At 37.0% G+C, this 18,733-nt stretch overlaps 1 protein-coding gene across 2 annotated transcripts in view; it reads left to right on the top strand.

The window, feature by feature from the left end:
- LOC114655423 (leucine-rich repeat transmembrane neuronal protein 4-like) overlaps positions 1-18,733 on the top strand; it is a 210,399-nt gene that overhangs the window by 41,890 nt on the left and 149,776 nt on the right. The window contains exon 2 of one of the 2 annotated variants that reach the window (XM_051920814.1): positions 11,216-12,795. In XM_051920814.1, the coding sequence (XP_051776774.1) occupies positions 11,216-12,753 (1,538 nt within the window). In that variant the 3' untranslated portion in view covers positions 12,754-12,795. The remainder of the gene's footprint in view (positions 1-11,215; positions 12,796-18,733) is intronic. The other variant, XM_028806400.2, reaches the window with a different exon arrangement.

An 18,733-nucleotide genomic window follows, 5' to 3' on the forward strand; every position in this document is an offset into this window, starting at 1 on the left:
GCTAAATATATATATATTTTTATATAAACAACAGAAAGTGGAATGTGGTGTATGGAAGACACATATCTAACAAACAAATCAATAACTTTTTAGAGGCCAATGCATCCTCAGAGGTTTTTATAGGAATGCTCTGGGAAATGATGAAGGAAGTTTTATAAAAAAATAAACATCAGACCAGGAAAGTATCAGATCAGATTACAGAGATTTCCAGAGCACATTATGAATATCCCAGATCTTCTAATGAGGTTCTCTGTAGTAAAAGACTGACTGTACGATGAGAATTTAATCTCTGGACACTAAGAGAAACTAAGCAACTTACTTTTAAATCATGACATTATTATTATAAACATGGAGAGAATGCTAATAAGGCTTTAGCTCAACAAATCCCTAGGAAGCTCACAATGCAATAATAGATATTATCAAATAAACTGGAAATCAAATCAGGGAGCACAAAGAGATTACTGACACTTTTAAGAAGTACTATAAGTCCTTATATACCTATAAATGTAAAGAAGATGAGACACAAGCCAAAGAGTTTTTTGATGAAGTACAAATACTAATATTTGCAGAGCCGAAGAGCATAGTAAAACTGAAACATTTAGAAATATGGGATGCCATAAATGTACTCCAAAGAGGGAAAGCTGCAAGCCAGATGGCTACCCAGTGGAATTTTATAAAACAAATTTCAATCAGTAAGCTCCATTATTAATAACAGCGTTCGTAGCAGCAGGAGTAAATACAATATTTCTCCAAACATTCAACCAAGCATTAATAACTGTTTTTTCCAAAGAAAATGACTTACTACAATGTGCATCATTTATACCAATTTCACTCCCGAATGATGATGTTAAGATAATAGCAAAAGTCTTAGCTAGGAGGATTGAGAAAGTGCTTCCCTCAGTAATGTCTCAAGACCAAACCAGATGTATTCAGCCTCAAACTTTAACTGCCCATCTATTGTAATATACTCACCCACAAAATCTGACTCACCAGTAGTCTTACTATCATTGCTTGCAGAAAAAACAGGAAACATTTCAAAGGAGAGAAGCTTTTATCTGTTGCTGTTGCTCCTATGCATAATAATCACCTAGAGCCTTCTCAAACATTTTCAGTATTTAACCTATTGAAAATGCTAGAGAATAAGATACTTATAAATCATTTTATACATAACATATGTGAATCTTGTACACAATAAAGCTCAAGATTTAATTTTCCAGCTACACATTTTTCCCTATATGGAAATTTTGTTAAAAGAACTTTCCCAACTTTCCTCATCTGACATGTTATCATACTTATCCTAGTGGCTATACTGGTTTATCTTGATGAAGCCTCAGACAGCGCTTCAACAATATATAAAGATATTTCAAAGAATTTACACCATAAAGATGTTAGGGGATGGTGCAAAAGGAACCTTTCAATTGAATTCTCACAAAACAAGTGGAACTTCACCATACATAGAATACACTCTAGTTTTAGATGTGTCAAGTATTCCAAAGTTCAACTAAAAATCTTTTATTGATCACATTTATCTAATCTAAAATTGACTAAAATATACCTGAGCAAGATCTGACCTAAAAGTGTTGCCATCTTGCTCCAGCATCACTAGGAATAATGTTTTGGGAATGGTCTAAATGAACATCATTTTGGATAAAAATCACATACTTCTCAGGTAGCTTTGGTGTCACAGTTACACCTAATCCTTTAATGGTAATACACTGTACTGGTTGCATTTCTGTAAGGTATTAAAGAGAACAAGGATAAATCAATTGTAATAGCCTATACTACACTACTGGAATGCATACTTAGCTTACGTAACTGGAAGAATCTGAACCCATTTTCTACAACTCAAATGGTAGGAGACTCTCTATATTATCTCAAATTAGAGAAAAATCAATTTCTCTCTTAGTGGATATGTCCAAAACTTTTTAAGAGCATTGCAAAATTATCATAATTTTAGAATTTGTATGCCAGGCCCATGTTTGACTCACTTGCTTTTAATTGTAATCTTATATTTAAGAAGGTAAATGACTTTTTTGCTCATGTTTGCTTTTTCTTTTTCTATTGGATGGGGTATGAATTTTCTTTTTTACTTTCTCGTATACAAGTATATGGAAAGTATTGGACTTGTCCAAAAATTCGATTTCGAGATTTTGATGAATCTCAACGTTTTAGACCTCCCTGAGTCTGAAAATACCATTTTTGGAATTATGTCTGTGTGTGTGTGTATTTAAACAAGATAACTTAAATATGCTTTCAGATAGGTCAACCAAATTTTTCATGCAAGTATTAGGTACAAAATGTAGATTTCTATCAACTTTTGGGCTATTTCCATTAACCAGAATTGGTACTTTACCTTTTATTCATGCAGCTGCAGAGTTCGATTTATTCAACTTTACTTTTATAATAATTGTTCAATATATTATTAATTTGATTTGATTTGTTGTTGATGGTTCTTTAATGTACATAATATAAAAATATAATCATTGTCTTGTGGTTTACTCCTCAATATCCATCCCCCCTTATCTGAGTATACGAGAAAGTCTATGGGAGACCATTCCTGATTGTTTCCTCATTGTATTTCTATTTTACTTTTACTTGCTCTGTATTGATTTTGAAATAAACAGTTGTATCTTTTACGTTTGATTGAGTAGTGTACTGTTGCAATGTTCTGTTTTTCAAAAATTAAATAAAAATATCAGTGAAAAAAGAACTGATTCAAAAAATATGCATTACCACTTCAGCTCATTATTTGAAGGATGTAATGAAGGAAAAGTTAAATTAGAAATTAAGGTTTATTAAAACATAACCTTTATAAATAAAGGAATGAAGAATGATCAATCAGTAGCTTATTCTTTGTACAGTATTTTACTAAGTACCCAAAACAATGATTACCATCACAAGCATACAATGCCAACTTAACAGATATAACAATATATAGTTTTATTAGAAATGATAAAAAATTTGGACTATATTTGTAAAGAAAAAATAGATGTTGAGACTGAATAGTGGGTATAAACACAGATGTGTTGGCATTAAATCAGAATGAAAAAATAACTGATTGTTAATAGAAAAGAACAACAGATGCCATATTGAATTAAGCTTTAGTATAGCATTCATAAATCCATTATCCCACCCGCTATATCCTAACTACAGGGTCACAGGGGTCTGCCGGAGCCAATCCTAGCCAACACAGGGTGCAAGGCAGGAAACAAACCCTGGGCCGGGAACCAGCCCACCACAGGGTGCGCACACACTAGGGACAATTTAGAATTGCCAATGCACCTAACCAGCATGTCTTTGGACTGTGGGAGAAAACCGTGTACCCAGAGGAAACCCACGCAGACACGGGGAGAACATGCAAACTCCACGCAGGGAGGACCCGGGAAGCGAACCCACTGTGCCATCGTGCCGCCATAGCATTCATTGAAAATTCATTTTTAAAACATCAATACAAAATAACATATCTGAAACTGAGTAAGATAAGAGAATATATCAAAATATTTGAAATATCTGAATATCCCAACGGCCGAAGCTTAAGGGTAGGGATTAAAGTGGAGTTACCATAAAGGAACACCTTGTTTTTGTACCGGCAGTATAATGTTTTATACCTAAACTTACATCTAAATTTTAATTGAATAACGGCTGTATTTAGATAATATCTAGTTCCACTGTTGTTTAAGTATTTTAAGAGTTGTGTTGTGCTATTTGGCATGAATCAAGACTTTTTGAGAAAGTTTGCTTCGGTTGCAGTCTTATGGTTTGTGTAAGTAAACCACTAAAAAGACAAAGTAAGTAATTCATGAAAATGTGTTGAAGGAGAAACCTATTTTCTTGCCTGAAATGTTGGCAATGGGTCAGACTCTTGCAGTATTTCATAAATGATTGAAAGACATTTTGATGAATCCAAATATATACAATTCAAAGATTCAGATACAATGAAGTTTGGCTAATAGAAGATGATAATAAGTTGACAAGATGTGATATCTAACAACTAAGGTCTGTGTCCAATCGCTTTGAGCAATCTGATTGGTCTGTTTGGCTTTGGTGAAATGATGAGGAGGAAGTGTGACTGTGAGACGCACAAGGAGGAATAAAGGTATATGAGGGATGTTGACAGCAAGTATAAAACCGGACATGAGGTGAGAAAGGCAGCTCGAAAAAAATGACAGAATCTGAGAAGCAGGAGTTTCAGGAACGCGCAAGAGAAAGGGCAAGAGATGTTCACACACACAAATATAGAGTAAAGGCACTGATAGTACATGTAGGGCAAGAAATAAAATATTTTTTAATTACTCTATTACCTGTCTTTGACAGGTACCGTGGATAGTTAATTCATAAAATGGCATTATCCCTGCAATGAGGTAGAAATCTCATGAGGCAGCTTTCTTAGTGCAAAGCATCAACAAATTCTGAATACAGACATCCAGGACTCACTGAAGCAGGTGAAAAGGTTTTCCATGTAAATGGCATCATGAAAATTATATATATATAATATATTCTAATAATAAAATAATAAATAAAATATATATATTTTTTTTTGTTTGTGTGGTGCCTTTCCAAGACAGTGTACTTCTGTTTTCTTTTTTTTGTGTCATGTATCTGTCACTGGAAGGTGGTCACTGTGACTGGTAACAATACTACTTTCAGTAACCAATACCAAAACATTCACTTGCTTATCACTTCATTGGCAAGAACTAACATAGGATTCTAAAGTTTGCATACATCGCAAGAATATTTGGTTAAGAATGTTAAATCATTGGAGGAAAAGATAAATATATTTATTTTTAGAACCCTTCCAGTTAAATTTTCTAGGTCAAAAACATAGTGAGTAATAAGGATAAATGGCAGGATTGGATATCAAATAAATGGTTATCACTTCATTATCAAAGTTTCAAATATAATATTAGACAAAATACATTAACTGAAAATATAGTCGCAGAATTATAAATAAAAACTGAGAACTAACCCCTACAATGTTAGTTAGACCTGTTAGAAATTCTGTGCTTTCTACACTCAGCACATGAAATGGCTGTTATAATTTCACATTTATTGTTTAGTGTGACAAAATGTTTAGCTGCACTTCAGAAACAATTAAAGGTAAAGCCACACGTTGTTAAGTCTTATATATAGTGTTATAGAAGATGAGAGTCTTAAAAAAGAACAGCACATCATTTACACTGTAAAGGGCACACATATATCTGATTATAACCTGGAGTATTCCTATATTTTCCCCCCTCAAACTAGACATACTGTTTAAAATAAAAGTAAAATATATACGGTATACATTTACTCATTGAGAGAGCTAGCATTTGTAGTGATTAATTTCTAATAAATGTTAGATTTTTTTTATTAATTTGTTTAGTGAGTAGCTGCAGCTTTCCTTACATATAAATTGTGTATTCTCTGGATTTCAACTAGCCACTATGTCTGATCTGCTCTGATGTTACCTGTTTGAGATAATCCAGCCCCCAGGCAGAGTACAACAGAATGAATATGAAACTTATACCTGCCTCTAATAAATGTTTGCTGCCGGGGTAAACTCTTTAAGACTATAAATGGAATATAGCAAAACTAATATGAGGATGATATTAGAGTGGCTGTCTTCAATTGTCCAGCTGGGGAACATGGACCAGGATTTAATCTGATTAATTTCTGGGAAAATATGTGAGCTGACATCTTCTGGCATCATATTTACTCATTTACTCTTTATTTCTAGCCTGTCCATGTGTTCAGTGATATTGAAGTGCTAATTGCAGACCACTGTGGTGGGCTGGCACCCTGCCCGGGGTTTGTTTCCTGCCTTGTGCTCTGTGTTGGCTGGGATTGGCTCCAGCAGATCCCCGTGACCATGTAGTTAGGATATAGCAGGTTGGATAATAGATGGATGGATGGATGGATTGCAGACCTGAATTCATGTTAAACCGGAACATCAGGCTAATTATATTATCCATCTATTTATTTATTTTCTAATACACGTATCCTCTAATATTCACAGGGAGCCAGTGCCTATCCTGGTATCATCATGTAAAAATCAACCCTAGACAGGTGTCCATTGCAGTACTACACACAATGCTTTAGTCATGCCTAGCAATCAATTTTGACACAAATATACATTGTATAGTCAAATTATGGAAGGCATAATTGTCAAAACTGACTCTTGCACATGACTGATAGTTTTATTTTATGAAATTATAAAAATCATGTGACTAATGTAATAAAAATTGCACAAGCCAGGCAGAAAAAGTGATGAAGCTGATTGACTCTTCAGTGTACAATCTTCATTTCTGACATTTTTTGTAAATAAAGGTAAAATTTATTCTTACAAATTATCAAATGCCTTTGTAATCCAAATACTGATGTGTGTAAGACCTGTAATAAACCCTTCCTTGGACTAATCTTCTGGTTGATCTATGCATTGTGTTAATGAACTCCATAAATATTTTTAAGGAAATACACTGTTTCCATATAAATGTTTGGACACCAACCAAGTTGGCTCGTTTAATCAAAAGAACAGACACAGTGGACCCTTGACTTACGAACTCAATTCGTTCACGAGGGCTGGTTGTAACTCAAGTTGGTTGTAAGTCAAGACTATTTTTCCCATAAGAAATAATGGAAATACACATAATGCGTTCCGAACCTCCCACAACAACACTTACTTAACCTTTTCATAATAAAAAAGGGTTGTATAATGTGCATAATTTACCAAAACACCAATAACTTTTCTAATATACTAACCAAAAAGTTATAAAAAGTGCCTAGCCTACCAGAAACAACAATTTCATACTGTACTCACCATTTAATTTGACATCTTTGGGCTGCAGGAAGGGAGGAGGAGGAGAATAAAATGGAAGGTTGTTATTGTTTGGAAGGAGCCTTCTTATACAAATCTTTTCTTTGCAAAATTGTCGAGATGGTGGATTTCGACATGCTGTACATATTAGCGAGATCGGTCACACGAACACCACTCTCATATTTCCGCACAATTTCCTTCTTTGTTTCGATTGTGATCGCTTTCTTTACCTTCGTTACCTTCTCTTCCTTCCTTAGCAATTATCGAAAAAAATTATATAAATCACTGCACTGACCGAAATTACGTCCACAAACACATGTATCTGGGCTCCGACTGACGCTTACAAACACTCTTGGCTGTTTGCTTACAATCGCGCAAGCGGATACACGTGACCGCATTCAGGTCGTAACGCAAGATGTTGGTCGTAAATCAAAACAAAAATTTTGGTCGTAAATCAAGTTGTTCGCATGTCAGGCCAGTCGTATATCAAGGGTCGGCTGTATAAACTTAAACAGAGTACAATGGTGTATATAAACCAGAAAAAGGGCTGTTTAGCAGTCTTCTAACACCTTTCAGGTCTGGATTGGAGCTCCATCTCTGGCAAGTATCAGTCCACAATGAGAAACCACTTTCTGTGAGCAACTCAAATATGTAGTCCTCCGACCAGAAGGGGCAGAGTCAGTTGTCTTCACTGGGCATTTTCTCTGTGCTATGCGAACAGAAAGGGATGATATAGTTAGCAAAAGTGCCTCTCCTTGTTTCAGGGTGTATTGCTTACCAAGGATGAGCCAGGAGCGTGATCCTAAGACGTGTATATGTGATGCTTGTTTAAAATATTACAGTCTTTATTCATATTGAACCTTTCAAGAAGAGCAAATAACTTATGAATTGAGTTATTGTTCTGTTTTCCTGCATTATGTTATGTTTTATTTAAAATCTGTGTTCATTATAAAGTCTTCCTGTCTGGGACAGAATAGATTTTTTTTTCATTTGATATCTTGCAAATGAACATTTTCTCTGCCTGGTGAAGAATTGCCTTCTGCTGCGGTTGCCAGCAAAACACTAGCACAAATAGAAAAAAAAATGTAACTTTAGGTATAGGACGTGTTCCTAATCGCTCTATTTACTCCACTAAAAATTTTAATACAGTGTTCAGCTTTATGCAAGTGCACTTCTTTACATCTTCAGAATGTTTAATTTTCCTTCATTTTACATGAGATGGATAACATAAAGTAGATCTTAGGGGATTTTCAGTAATAAACAATAACATAAAAGACATAGGTGTTGTTTACATACAACTGATTTGTATTAAAGTATTAAAAATGTCAAGTTTGTCATGTTTTCAAGAAATAACTTCTTTGTTGTTTGCTGTGGTTTATAGACCTCCTGTAATTAATGATATCTTAATTTCTGAATTCTCTGATCTCCAGGCTGATATTACCCTCTCCCATGACAAAGTATTTATTGTTGGTGATTTTAACATTCATGGTTAATGACTTTTTATCACTATTGGACTCATTTGATTATATCCAGCATATTAATACGCCAACTCACACTCTTGGCCACATGCTTGATCTCGTTCTTACACGTGATATTTCAGTTAGTAATATTGATTTAGGTGATGTTTCTTTTACTGATCACTTTTCTATAATGATGGATTTGAGTATTACTGTTGATGTTCCTACTACTAGTTGTGCTCCACGCTGTTCTCGCTTTTTAAATTCTTCTATTATATCGGATTTTAAAACCATATTCTCTAAGTCTTGATGTACATGTTCAATATGATGGTATCGATGATTCTGTTTTAGTATTTAATTCTTCTTGTAAAACGGTTTTAGACTCAATTGCTCAAGATACGCTGTAATAAGGGAAGACCTGCTCCCTGGCTAAATGAAACTACACGACCGCTACGCTGCACCTGTCAAACTGCGGAACGGCGTTGAAAAAAAGATGGACTGATTGTTTCTAAACAGATTTTTAGGACTTCTCTATTCAACTTCCAGGTTGCAGTTAAGAAAGCTAAACATGATTTCTTTGCTGATTTAGTATCCAGTCATTCTAAGAATCCTAGGGTCTTATTTAATTCAATTAATGCTGCCATTCAACCTCATTCTGTGACAGGCTTAAATAGTACTGTTCTTTTAGGCGAGCAGTTTCTTTCATTCTTCGTCAGTAAAATTGATACAATCCGCTGTGGTATTGTTCCAACTGGCTATGAACTTCCTACTGTTAATCATGGCATTGTCTTGGAATCTTTTGATCTTGTCTCACTTTCACAGTTAAAAAGTACTATTGACACCCTTAAACCTACTCTCAGTCCTCTTGATATTTTACCACCACGCCTCTTAATGGAAGCCTTTGATGTTTTGGGTCCATCTTTACTAGCCGTTATCAATGGTTCTATTAGTGAGGGGGTTGTGCCCTGGGTTGCATCCCTGTCTAAAAAAGGCTGAATTAGATACTGGAGTTATGGCCAATTTTCGCCTGATTTCTCAATTGCCATTTCTGGCTAAAATATTAGAAAAAATTATTTATAATCAATTGGTTGATCACCTTAACTCCAATAATTTATTTGAGATCTACCAATCTGACTTTAGGCATTATCATGGTGTTGAGATGGCCCTCCTGAAAGTATTCAATGACATCTCTATTATTACTGACTCAGGTGGCGCTGCAGTCCTTGTCCTCCTTGACCTGTCTGCTGCCTTTGACACTATTGACCATGAGATATTGCTGTTGCGTCTTGAACATCTTGTTGAGCTTATAGGGGCTGCTCTTAACTGGTTCAGGTCATATCTAATTGGAAGACACTTTTCAGTGACTTTAAATTCCTCTTTTTCATCTACTGCTCTTAAATGTGGTATTCCACAGGTATCCATTTTGGGTCCTATGTTATTCTCTATATACCTTCACCCTATTGGAGCTATTTTTAGGAAATTTAACATTTCTTTTCACTGCTATGCTGATGACACACAGGTTTATATTTCCGTCTGCAACTCTGCAATGAATCAACTGCACAACTGTCTTTTTGAACTAAGATCCTGGATGGCTAATAATTTTCTTGATCTGAATCAAAATTAAAATAGAGGTGCTTATAGTGGGTCCATCAGCTAAAGCCCAAATTGGTCTTGGACTTCTCGGCTCTTTCTCTTTCTTTTGCAAATCTCAAGTCCGCAATCTTGGTGTTATCTTTGACAGCAGCCTCTCTTTTGAGACACAGATTAATTCCGTAGTCAAGAGTTGCTTTTTCCAGCTTCATCTTTTAGGTAAGATCAAGCCTTTTTTATCTTCTAGGGATCTTGAGAAAGCTACTCATACTTTTATGTTTTCTCGCCTTGATTACTGCAACTCGCTGTATTCTGGGATTAGCAAATCCCTGATACACAGGTTACAGTTGGTCCAGAATGCTGCCACTTGCTTTCTGGTTGGGGCATGAAAGTCTGATTCTGTTTCTCCAATATTAGCTTCTTTACAGTGGCTGCCTGTCAGTTTTCGAATTGATTTTAAAATCTTCTTGCTAGTTTTTAAATCTTTACATGGTCTTGCTCCTGCTTATTTATCTGAATTGTGTGCATTACACCAGCCATCTAGAGTGCTAAGATCTTCTGGTCAGTTGTCTCTTGTTGTCCCTCGTACCAAATGTAAAACTAAGGCGGACAGGGCTTTTGCAGCTGCTGCTCCTCGCCGGTGGAACGCTTTACCTCATTATGTAAAGGAGTCGTCCACAATTGAACTGCTCAAAACAAGATTAAAGACTCATTTCTATTCACTTGCTTTCCGTGACCTTCAGTAATACGGATGGTTTCCTCATTGTGATTATGTAATCTTACTTCTATTTATTATTTATTTTTTTATGTTCATTTATTTTATTTTTATTTATGTTATTTATGTTAATTGTATGTTTTTTTCTTCTTTTACTGTAAAGCACTTTGGCCACAGCATTCCTATGTTGTTTTAAATGTGCTATATAAATAAATTGACATTGACAAGTAGCTTTTAAAAATGAATGATGAGCTCTTTGATGTACTTATTTCATATTTAACTTCCATTTTCATCTATGTTATTCTAAAGAGGTTAAGACATTTAATAGAATGAAAGAGTATATGCTCATGGTTACATGAATGAAATGTGTCATAAGAAGCATAACACTGAGAGACATGTATTTTTGCACTTGTGAATATTCTCAAGCTGCTTTTTCTCATGTACTCGTCATCTACTAATTATTTATTTCATCTATGATGTTCTCAGTCCAAAGAGGATATGACAAATGATAGAAGCAAAAATGAGCCTAGGGATACTGTGTTACAGATAAAAAATTAAGTAAGCTATTAACATTGGTTTTATTTGTAAAAGTGAAAACTAAGAACAAGAAAGAAACCTGTGTGTTTCAATTTTTCTTTGTTTTTTGTTTTCATTATATAGGGCTCCTGGTTGGGGGAGGTCACCTGATAATCCTATTACTATTTTCCTGGATTCTCCTCTGCCTGTGTCGCACTGAGCGGCCATGCCCACGAAATTGTCGATGTGATGGAAAGATAGCATACTGCGAGTCTAATGCCTTTCGTGATGTGCCCCAGAACTTGTCCACAGGCTGCCAAGGTTTGTCTCTTCGCTACAACAGCCTTCAAAGACTAAAGGCAGGACAATTCTCTGGACTTAATCAGCTTATATGGCTCTACCTGGATCATAATTATATAACTGTTGTGGATGGTAATGCTTTTCAAGGCATACGCAGGCTAAAGGAACTGATTTTGAGCTCCAATAAAATCTCACAGCTTCGCAACCAAACTTTCCACTTTGTTCCTAACCTTCGGAACCTGGATCTGTCCTATAACAAACTGCAAGAATTGCAACCAGAGCAATTTCGAGGTCTACGCAAACTGCTAAGTCTACACTTACGCTCCAACTCACTCAAGTCAATGCCAATGCGTTTGTTTCAGGACTGTCGAAACTTAGAATTTCTGGACCTAGGCTACAACCGGCTACGCAGCTTGACGCGCAATGCTTTTGTTGGATTGCTGAAGCTGACTGAGCTTCATCTTGAACACAATCAGTTCTCCAAAATCAACTTTGCACACTTTCCACGCCTCTCAAATTTAAGAGCACTCTATCTGCAGTGGAATCGTATTCGTTCCATTGTCCAAGGGGTTTCATGGACATGGAGCTCCTTGCAGAAGCTTGATCTATCTGGAAATGACATCCAAATTATTGAGGCTAGCATCTTCCAGTGCTTACCTAACCTTCAGACACTCAATTTGGACTCTAATAAACTTAGCAATATCTCACAGGAAGCAGTCAGTGCCTGGATATCCTTGACCGCCATAAGTTTGGCTGGCAATGTCTGGGACTGCAGTTACAGCATTTGCCCACTTGTGACTTGGTTAAAAAATTTTAAGGGAAATAAGGAATCTACCATGATTTGTGCTGGGCCTAAACATGTTCAAGGGGAAAAGGTTATGGATGCTGTAAATAATTATAGCATTTGTAAGACTCCTGCTATAACAGAAAGACCACCTCCTCTTTCCCAAACTTCTTCAAAGCCCAAATCGCTTCCCAGGATGACTCCACCAAATCTCGAAGCGGATGAGCTGCTGAGACCTTCTTCTCGCCCCACAGTTTCTAGTGCTCATACCTCAGCTCCAGAGACAGAATTTGAACATGTGTCCTTTCATAAGATTATAGCTGGGAGTGTGGCCCTATTTCTTTCTGTGGCAATGATTTTGCTGGTGATCTATGTATCTTGGAAACGTTATCCAAGCAGTATGAAGCAGTTGCAGCAGCACTCACTGGTCCGCAAACGCAGAAAAAAGGCGCGAGAGACTGAACGCACCCTTAACTCCCCTTTGCAGGAGTATTATGTGGACTACAAACCCACGAACTCTGAGACCGTGGATGTATTGGTCAATGGGACAGGACCCTGCACCTACACTATTTCAGGCTCCAGGGAATGCGAGGTATGATCCACCATCCTCCTAAAACATTTCTACTGCTGACAATGAGAGGTAAATGATCCTGTGCTTTTCAAAAGGAGATTTCTAGTGATTGAACCAAACAAGAAAAATACATAAGATGCAAGAATTATATTTTTATTTGCATACACGGGTTACTTAAACACTTTAATTGGAATAAGCTGAAACTTAACAGAACATCTAGTGAATATTTGACTGCAAGGTAGACCAACTTCAGTTAATTAGTTACAGCACAAGTAAATACATGCTGTTTAAGAGATGGCAACATTAACACCTACTATCTGATGTTTTGCCATAATTTGCAGCAATGCTTCCTCACTGTAATAGTTTTCTAGCTGCAATATCTATTTTTATAAAAAAGGTTAAATATGTAGAATATTTAGATGTAAAAACACTAATGCTGTGAAGTAAGTTAACAATCTTTATTGCTTTCTTTCTGTAAATATATTATAATATTGCATCTTATTAATTCAGTACCTTCTCTCCCCATTACCGAAAAATCAGAACAGCTTACAGGCAATGTTACTTCTCAGCTCGCGAATTGGCAGTGATACCTGCCTTATTATCAAACTGATGTTCATTGGGTTTCTTTACTAACTACAGATGTCCATTTTGTGTTTTCTGACTTTGATCAATTGACATTTTTTCACTAGCAGCCGTTAGTTTCAAATAGTATGTGAAAAGGATTGTAATAATAGTGTTTTTATTTCTTTTTTCTTTAGCTTAATTAAGATATATACACTATATGTGAAGAAGTTTTATGGTGAACGGGATAATAGAATGAACTGCAAACTATTTGCCAGTTGAGTATATCTGAAATGGAATTCTTTCTGGAGAGTCTACTGTCAAGCAAAGAGGAAATAAATTTGTGTTGCATTTGTTCTGATAACCGTACTATAGGGTATTCAAATTGGTATGTGCCATGCTCTTTGACTAAAGGAACAGAGTCAGAAAACATAAGAGTTCTATAGAAGATGCATTACACAAAGAAATCATCAAGAGTTAGAGTGTATTTCTTCAGCCATGGCCTTCAATTGATGTTCCTAATAGCATCAGATGAGCTGGGATAGATGGCAATGGGATGGGTAATAGAAGACAATGAGCAGACACAATCCATGTAGTTAAGTTTACGCTGCTCCCAAAGAGGCTTTTAAACTTTGTGTATCACATGTAATGAAAGCATAATAAGCACACAGCTTTGAGAGAACTTGACATTGTATAAGCTGCCCAATGCTCTATATACAGTATTCTCTTTAAACGCTACCATATTCCAATACTCTAAGTTAAGCATTTTAGGTTTCATAGTAGCTTCCAGGAGAGGGAAACCTCTGCACATTGAAATCTCAAAAATGTTACTTTGATGTATGAAAAACATGAAGCACAGAGAATGTCGAAACAACCAGACTGCTTTTAGACCTGCTGAATACTTTCTCAGTGTTTGGTGAAAATTACAATTTGGCCAGTTTCCTATATCTCTTCTGAAATATGAATTGAGCGGAAAGCTGGGAAAAGCAATGTTACTGAAAATAAGCCAAAAACAGACTGTATTTATGTTTTTACTATTATTGTACATTCACAATATGCTACAAAAATATTGTGAAAAGACTGATAAATCTAACAGAGATGCCGAGATAGTAAATCAGATGTGCATACATATTGTATGTGCAATTACAGGTATGTAAAAAAAATTAGATATTCAAAATAGCATTAAATATGGAATAAAGTTTAATTTTTTAAGAAAATGTTTGTCATATTATAACAGTTATGCACAATTTCTAGCTCTTATTACAACCTTTACCCTGTACCTCAGATTTATTGTTCTCCTAAATTTTAAACACAACTCATCTTTTTTGACGACCGAAGACTATCTAAAGAAAATATTGTGAAACTTATAAGTCTAGCTGAGAATATCAAATATTAAAAATGTCAATAGTAGTTAAATAACTACTATTAATGCATGCATACCAGTGACATAGATTAAAGCACCTCTTAATCAACAGATGTAATTACTGAGGCAGGTATTTATATAACTTAAAAAAATAGTGAATTAATTGCCGCCGGATGTACTAATAATTCATATTTGTTGATTTAAACTTTTTTTTTATGCCTGATTTGAATGATTGGAACTATAGACCATAAGGCTAGCGTATAACTGCAGTTCATATGTAGTGATAATCCACAAACTAGACATTTCATGACAGAAATATACTTTGTCAAAATAATAATCATTTCACATAAACACACATAAGTGCTGAGTAAAGAAGGAAAACTGGAATGTTGAGAGAATAAGAAAATGAATGTACTAGCAGAATTAATTTTCATCCAATTTCATTATGGAGTCTCAGCATAAATTCCCTTGGGTCATGTTTTTCAACATTTTTATATCAAATATATTTATATTACTGTAACAAAAGGATCACCCCCTGCGGAGGGGCTTATCTTATCCTATTTAGTTCTAATCTTGAAATTCTAATTAAGATGATAACCATTTAATTTAGATCTATTTTTAAATTTCAGTCATTTTGTGATGACTTTTTAAGGCTATGGAATACAAAAACACCCATATACTGTGTGTGTGTATATACAGTATGTATATATATATATATATATATTGAGAAAACCGCCCTGGTTGTTTTGGGGGCCACGGGTACAGAGCTTGGAAGCTCAGCCCTGTAGGGACCCATGGTCACTGCCAGGGGGCGCCCCCATGCCTGAAGGTTCCTGGACCCCAGTACTTCTGCCACACCCAGAAGTGCTGGGGGGAAGATGAATGGGGACACCCGGGTACGTAGCCAGCACTTCCGCCACAATATACAGTGGAATCTCGGTTCACGAACGTCTCGGTACACGTACAAATCGGTTTACGACCAAAAAGTTCTCCAAACTTTTGCCTCGGTTCACGAACACACACTCGGTATACGAACAAGCCAGGTTCCCTTTCGGTTTGTACATGTTCAGTCTCTCCCTGTGCATTTCCTGGGCAGCGAGCAAGAGAGAGAGCGAGAGAGCACGACACACACACACACACACACACAGAGGCAGCGAGAGATAGGCAGCGTGAGCGAGAGACAGACGCACACACACAGGCAGCGCGAGAGAGACAGACGCGCACACACAGGAGCGCGAAAGAGAGCCGCGCACACACATAGGAGTGCGCTAGAGAGACACACGCACAGGCGTTCCAGGCTCGCAAAAGAGAGACACACGCACACACACACAGGCGCGCGTGAGAGAGAGAGAGCGAGGGAGGGACGGATAAGGTAGAGAAGGCTTGTTTTTGTTTTCAGTTCTGTTTATAGTGATCGGTTCGTAGCCTGCATTGTGGCAATGTTACTTTTCTTGATGGTTTATTAAATTACAGATTTTTCAAATGTTCATTTTTTTCCCCTGTGCTTAAAACTCATTAAAAAAAAAGTGTTTTTAGTGAGCGGTTCCTAGCACTATGGCGCGAACTATTGCAGTGTTAGTTTTCTCTGTTGTTCAAGGTTTTCTCAGTGTTATTCAATGTTTTTACATTTAGTTTACTATTACGCTGTGCATTCTATGGTATAATTAACTGTATTTGTGCTTAAAAACTAAAATATATATATATTTACATACAGTTTGTACGGTCTGGAACGGGTTAATTGTATTTACATACAATCCTATGGGGGAAATTGCTTCGGTTCACGACCAAATCAGTTTACAACCAGAGTTTTGGAACGAATTATGGTCGTGAACCGAGGTTCCACTGTGTATATATATATATATATATATATATATATATATATATATATATATGTACAGTGCATCACTTTTTCCACATTTTGTTATGTTACAGCCTTATTTCAAAATGGATTAAATTAATTTTTTTCCTCAAAAAGCTACACACAACACCCCATAATGGCAACGTAAAAAAGTTTACTTGAGGTTTTTACAAATTTATTAAAAATAAAAAAACTCAGAAATCACATGTTCATAAGTATTCACAGTCTTTGCTCAATACTTTGTCGATGCACCTTTGGCAGCAATTACAGCCTCAAGTCTTTTTGAATATGATGCCACAAGCTTGGCACACCTATCCTTGGCCAGTTTCGCCCATTCCTCTTTGCAGCACCTCTCAAGCTCCATCAGGTTGGATGGGAAGCGTCGGTGCACAGCCATTTTAAGATCTCTCCAGTGATGTTCAATTGGATTCAAGTCTGGGCTCTGGCTGGGCCACTCAAGGACATTCACAGATTTGTCCTGAAGCCACTCCTTTGATATCTTGGCTGTGTGCTTAGGAATGTTGTCCTGCTAAAAGATGAACCGTCACCCCAGTCTGAGGTCAAGAGCGCTCTGGAGCAGGTTTTCATCAAGGATGTGTCTGTACATTGCTGCAGTCATCTTTCCCTTTATCCTGACTAGTCTCCCAGTCCCTGCCGCTGAAAAACATCCCCACAGCATGATGCTGCCACCACCATGCTTCACTGTAGGGATGGTATTGGCCTGGTGATGAGCGGTGCCTGGTTTGCTCCAAACGTGACGCCTGGCATTCACACCAAAGAGTTCAATCTTTGTCTCGTCAGACCAGAGAATTTTGTTTCTCATGGTCTGAGAGTCCTTCAGGTGCCTTTTGGCAAACTCCAGGCGGGCTGCCATGTGCCTTTTACTAAGGAGTGGCTTCCGTCTGGCCACTCTACCATACAGGCCTGATTGGTGGATTGCTGCATAGATGGTTGTCCTTCTGGAAGGTTCTCCTCTCTCCACAGAGGACCTCTGGAGCTCTGACAGAGTGACCATCGGGTTCTTGGTCACCTCCCTGACTAAGGTCCTTCTCCCCCTGATCGCTCAGTTTAGATGGCCGGTCAGCTCTAGGAAGAGTCCTGGTGGTTTCGAACTTCTTCCACTTAACGGATGATGGAGGCCACTGTGCTCATTGGGACCTTCAAAGCAGCACATCATGTCCAATCAACTGAATTTACTACAGGTGGACTCCAATTAGGCTGCAGAAACATCTCAAGGATGATCAGGGGAAACAGGATGCAACTGAGCTCAATTCTGAGCTTCATGGCAAAGGCTGTGAATACTTACAGTATGTACATGTGCTTTCTCAATTTTTTTATTTTTAATAAATTTGCAAAAACCTCAAGTAAGCTTTTTTCATGTTGTCATTATGGGGTGTTGTGTGTAGAATTCTGAGGAAAAAAATGAATTTAATCCATTTTGAAATAAGGCTGTAATATAACAAAATGGAAAAAGTGATGCGCTGTGAATACTTTCCGGATGCACTGTATATATATATATGTGCACAGAGTAGTATTTTTTATATTTTTGAATATCACATTTTTAAAAATTGCTTTGCGAAGATAATCAATCATCAGATGTTCACAATAAAACAGAAATGAAATATTACAGATTAACTTTGTTTATTGCCACAACTGGAGTATTCAGATCTTCTAAAGCCAGCTGAAACCATCCATCCATCCATTGTCCAACCTGCTGAATACGAACACAGGGTCACGGGGGTCTGCTGGAGCCAATCCCAGCCAACACAGGGCGCAAGGCAGGGAACCAATCCCAGGCAGGGCGCCAACCCACCGCAGGACACACACACACACACCCACACCCCAGGGCCAATTTAGAATCGCCAATCCACCTAACCTGCATGTCTTTGGGCTGTGGGAGGAAACTGGAGCACCCGGAGGAATCCCATGCAGACACGGGGAAAACATTCAAACTCCATGCAGGGAGGAACCGGGAAGCGAACCCAGGTCTCCTTGCTGTGAGGCAGCAGCACTACCACTGCGCCACCGTGCCACCCCCCCCCCAAAACCAATACAAATAATTTTTATTGTAATAACAACAAATTGTAAATGAGGCGTTGTGTAATTTTACTGTACAGATTACAAAGCTAGTATATTTCAGGGGTAAGACAACTATAAAGATGAAACAGCATTTTCTATCTACAATAACTGGACCTCATCTAATCTCAGTGCTTCACATTTCTTCC

Source organism: Erpetoichthys calabaricus, chromosome 1, assembly GCF_900747795.2.
Source record: "Erpetoichthys calabaricus chromosome 1, fErpCal1.3, whole genome shotgun sequence".
Taxonomy (NCBI): domain Eukaryota; kingdom Metazoa; phylum Chordata; class Cladistia; order Polypteriformes; family Polypteridae; genus Erpetoichthys; species Erpetoichthys calabaricus.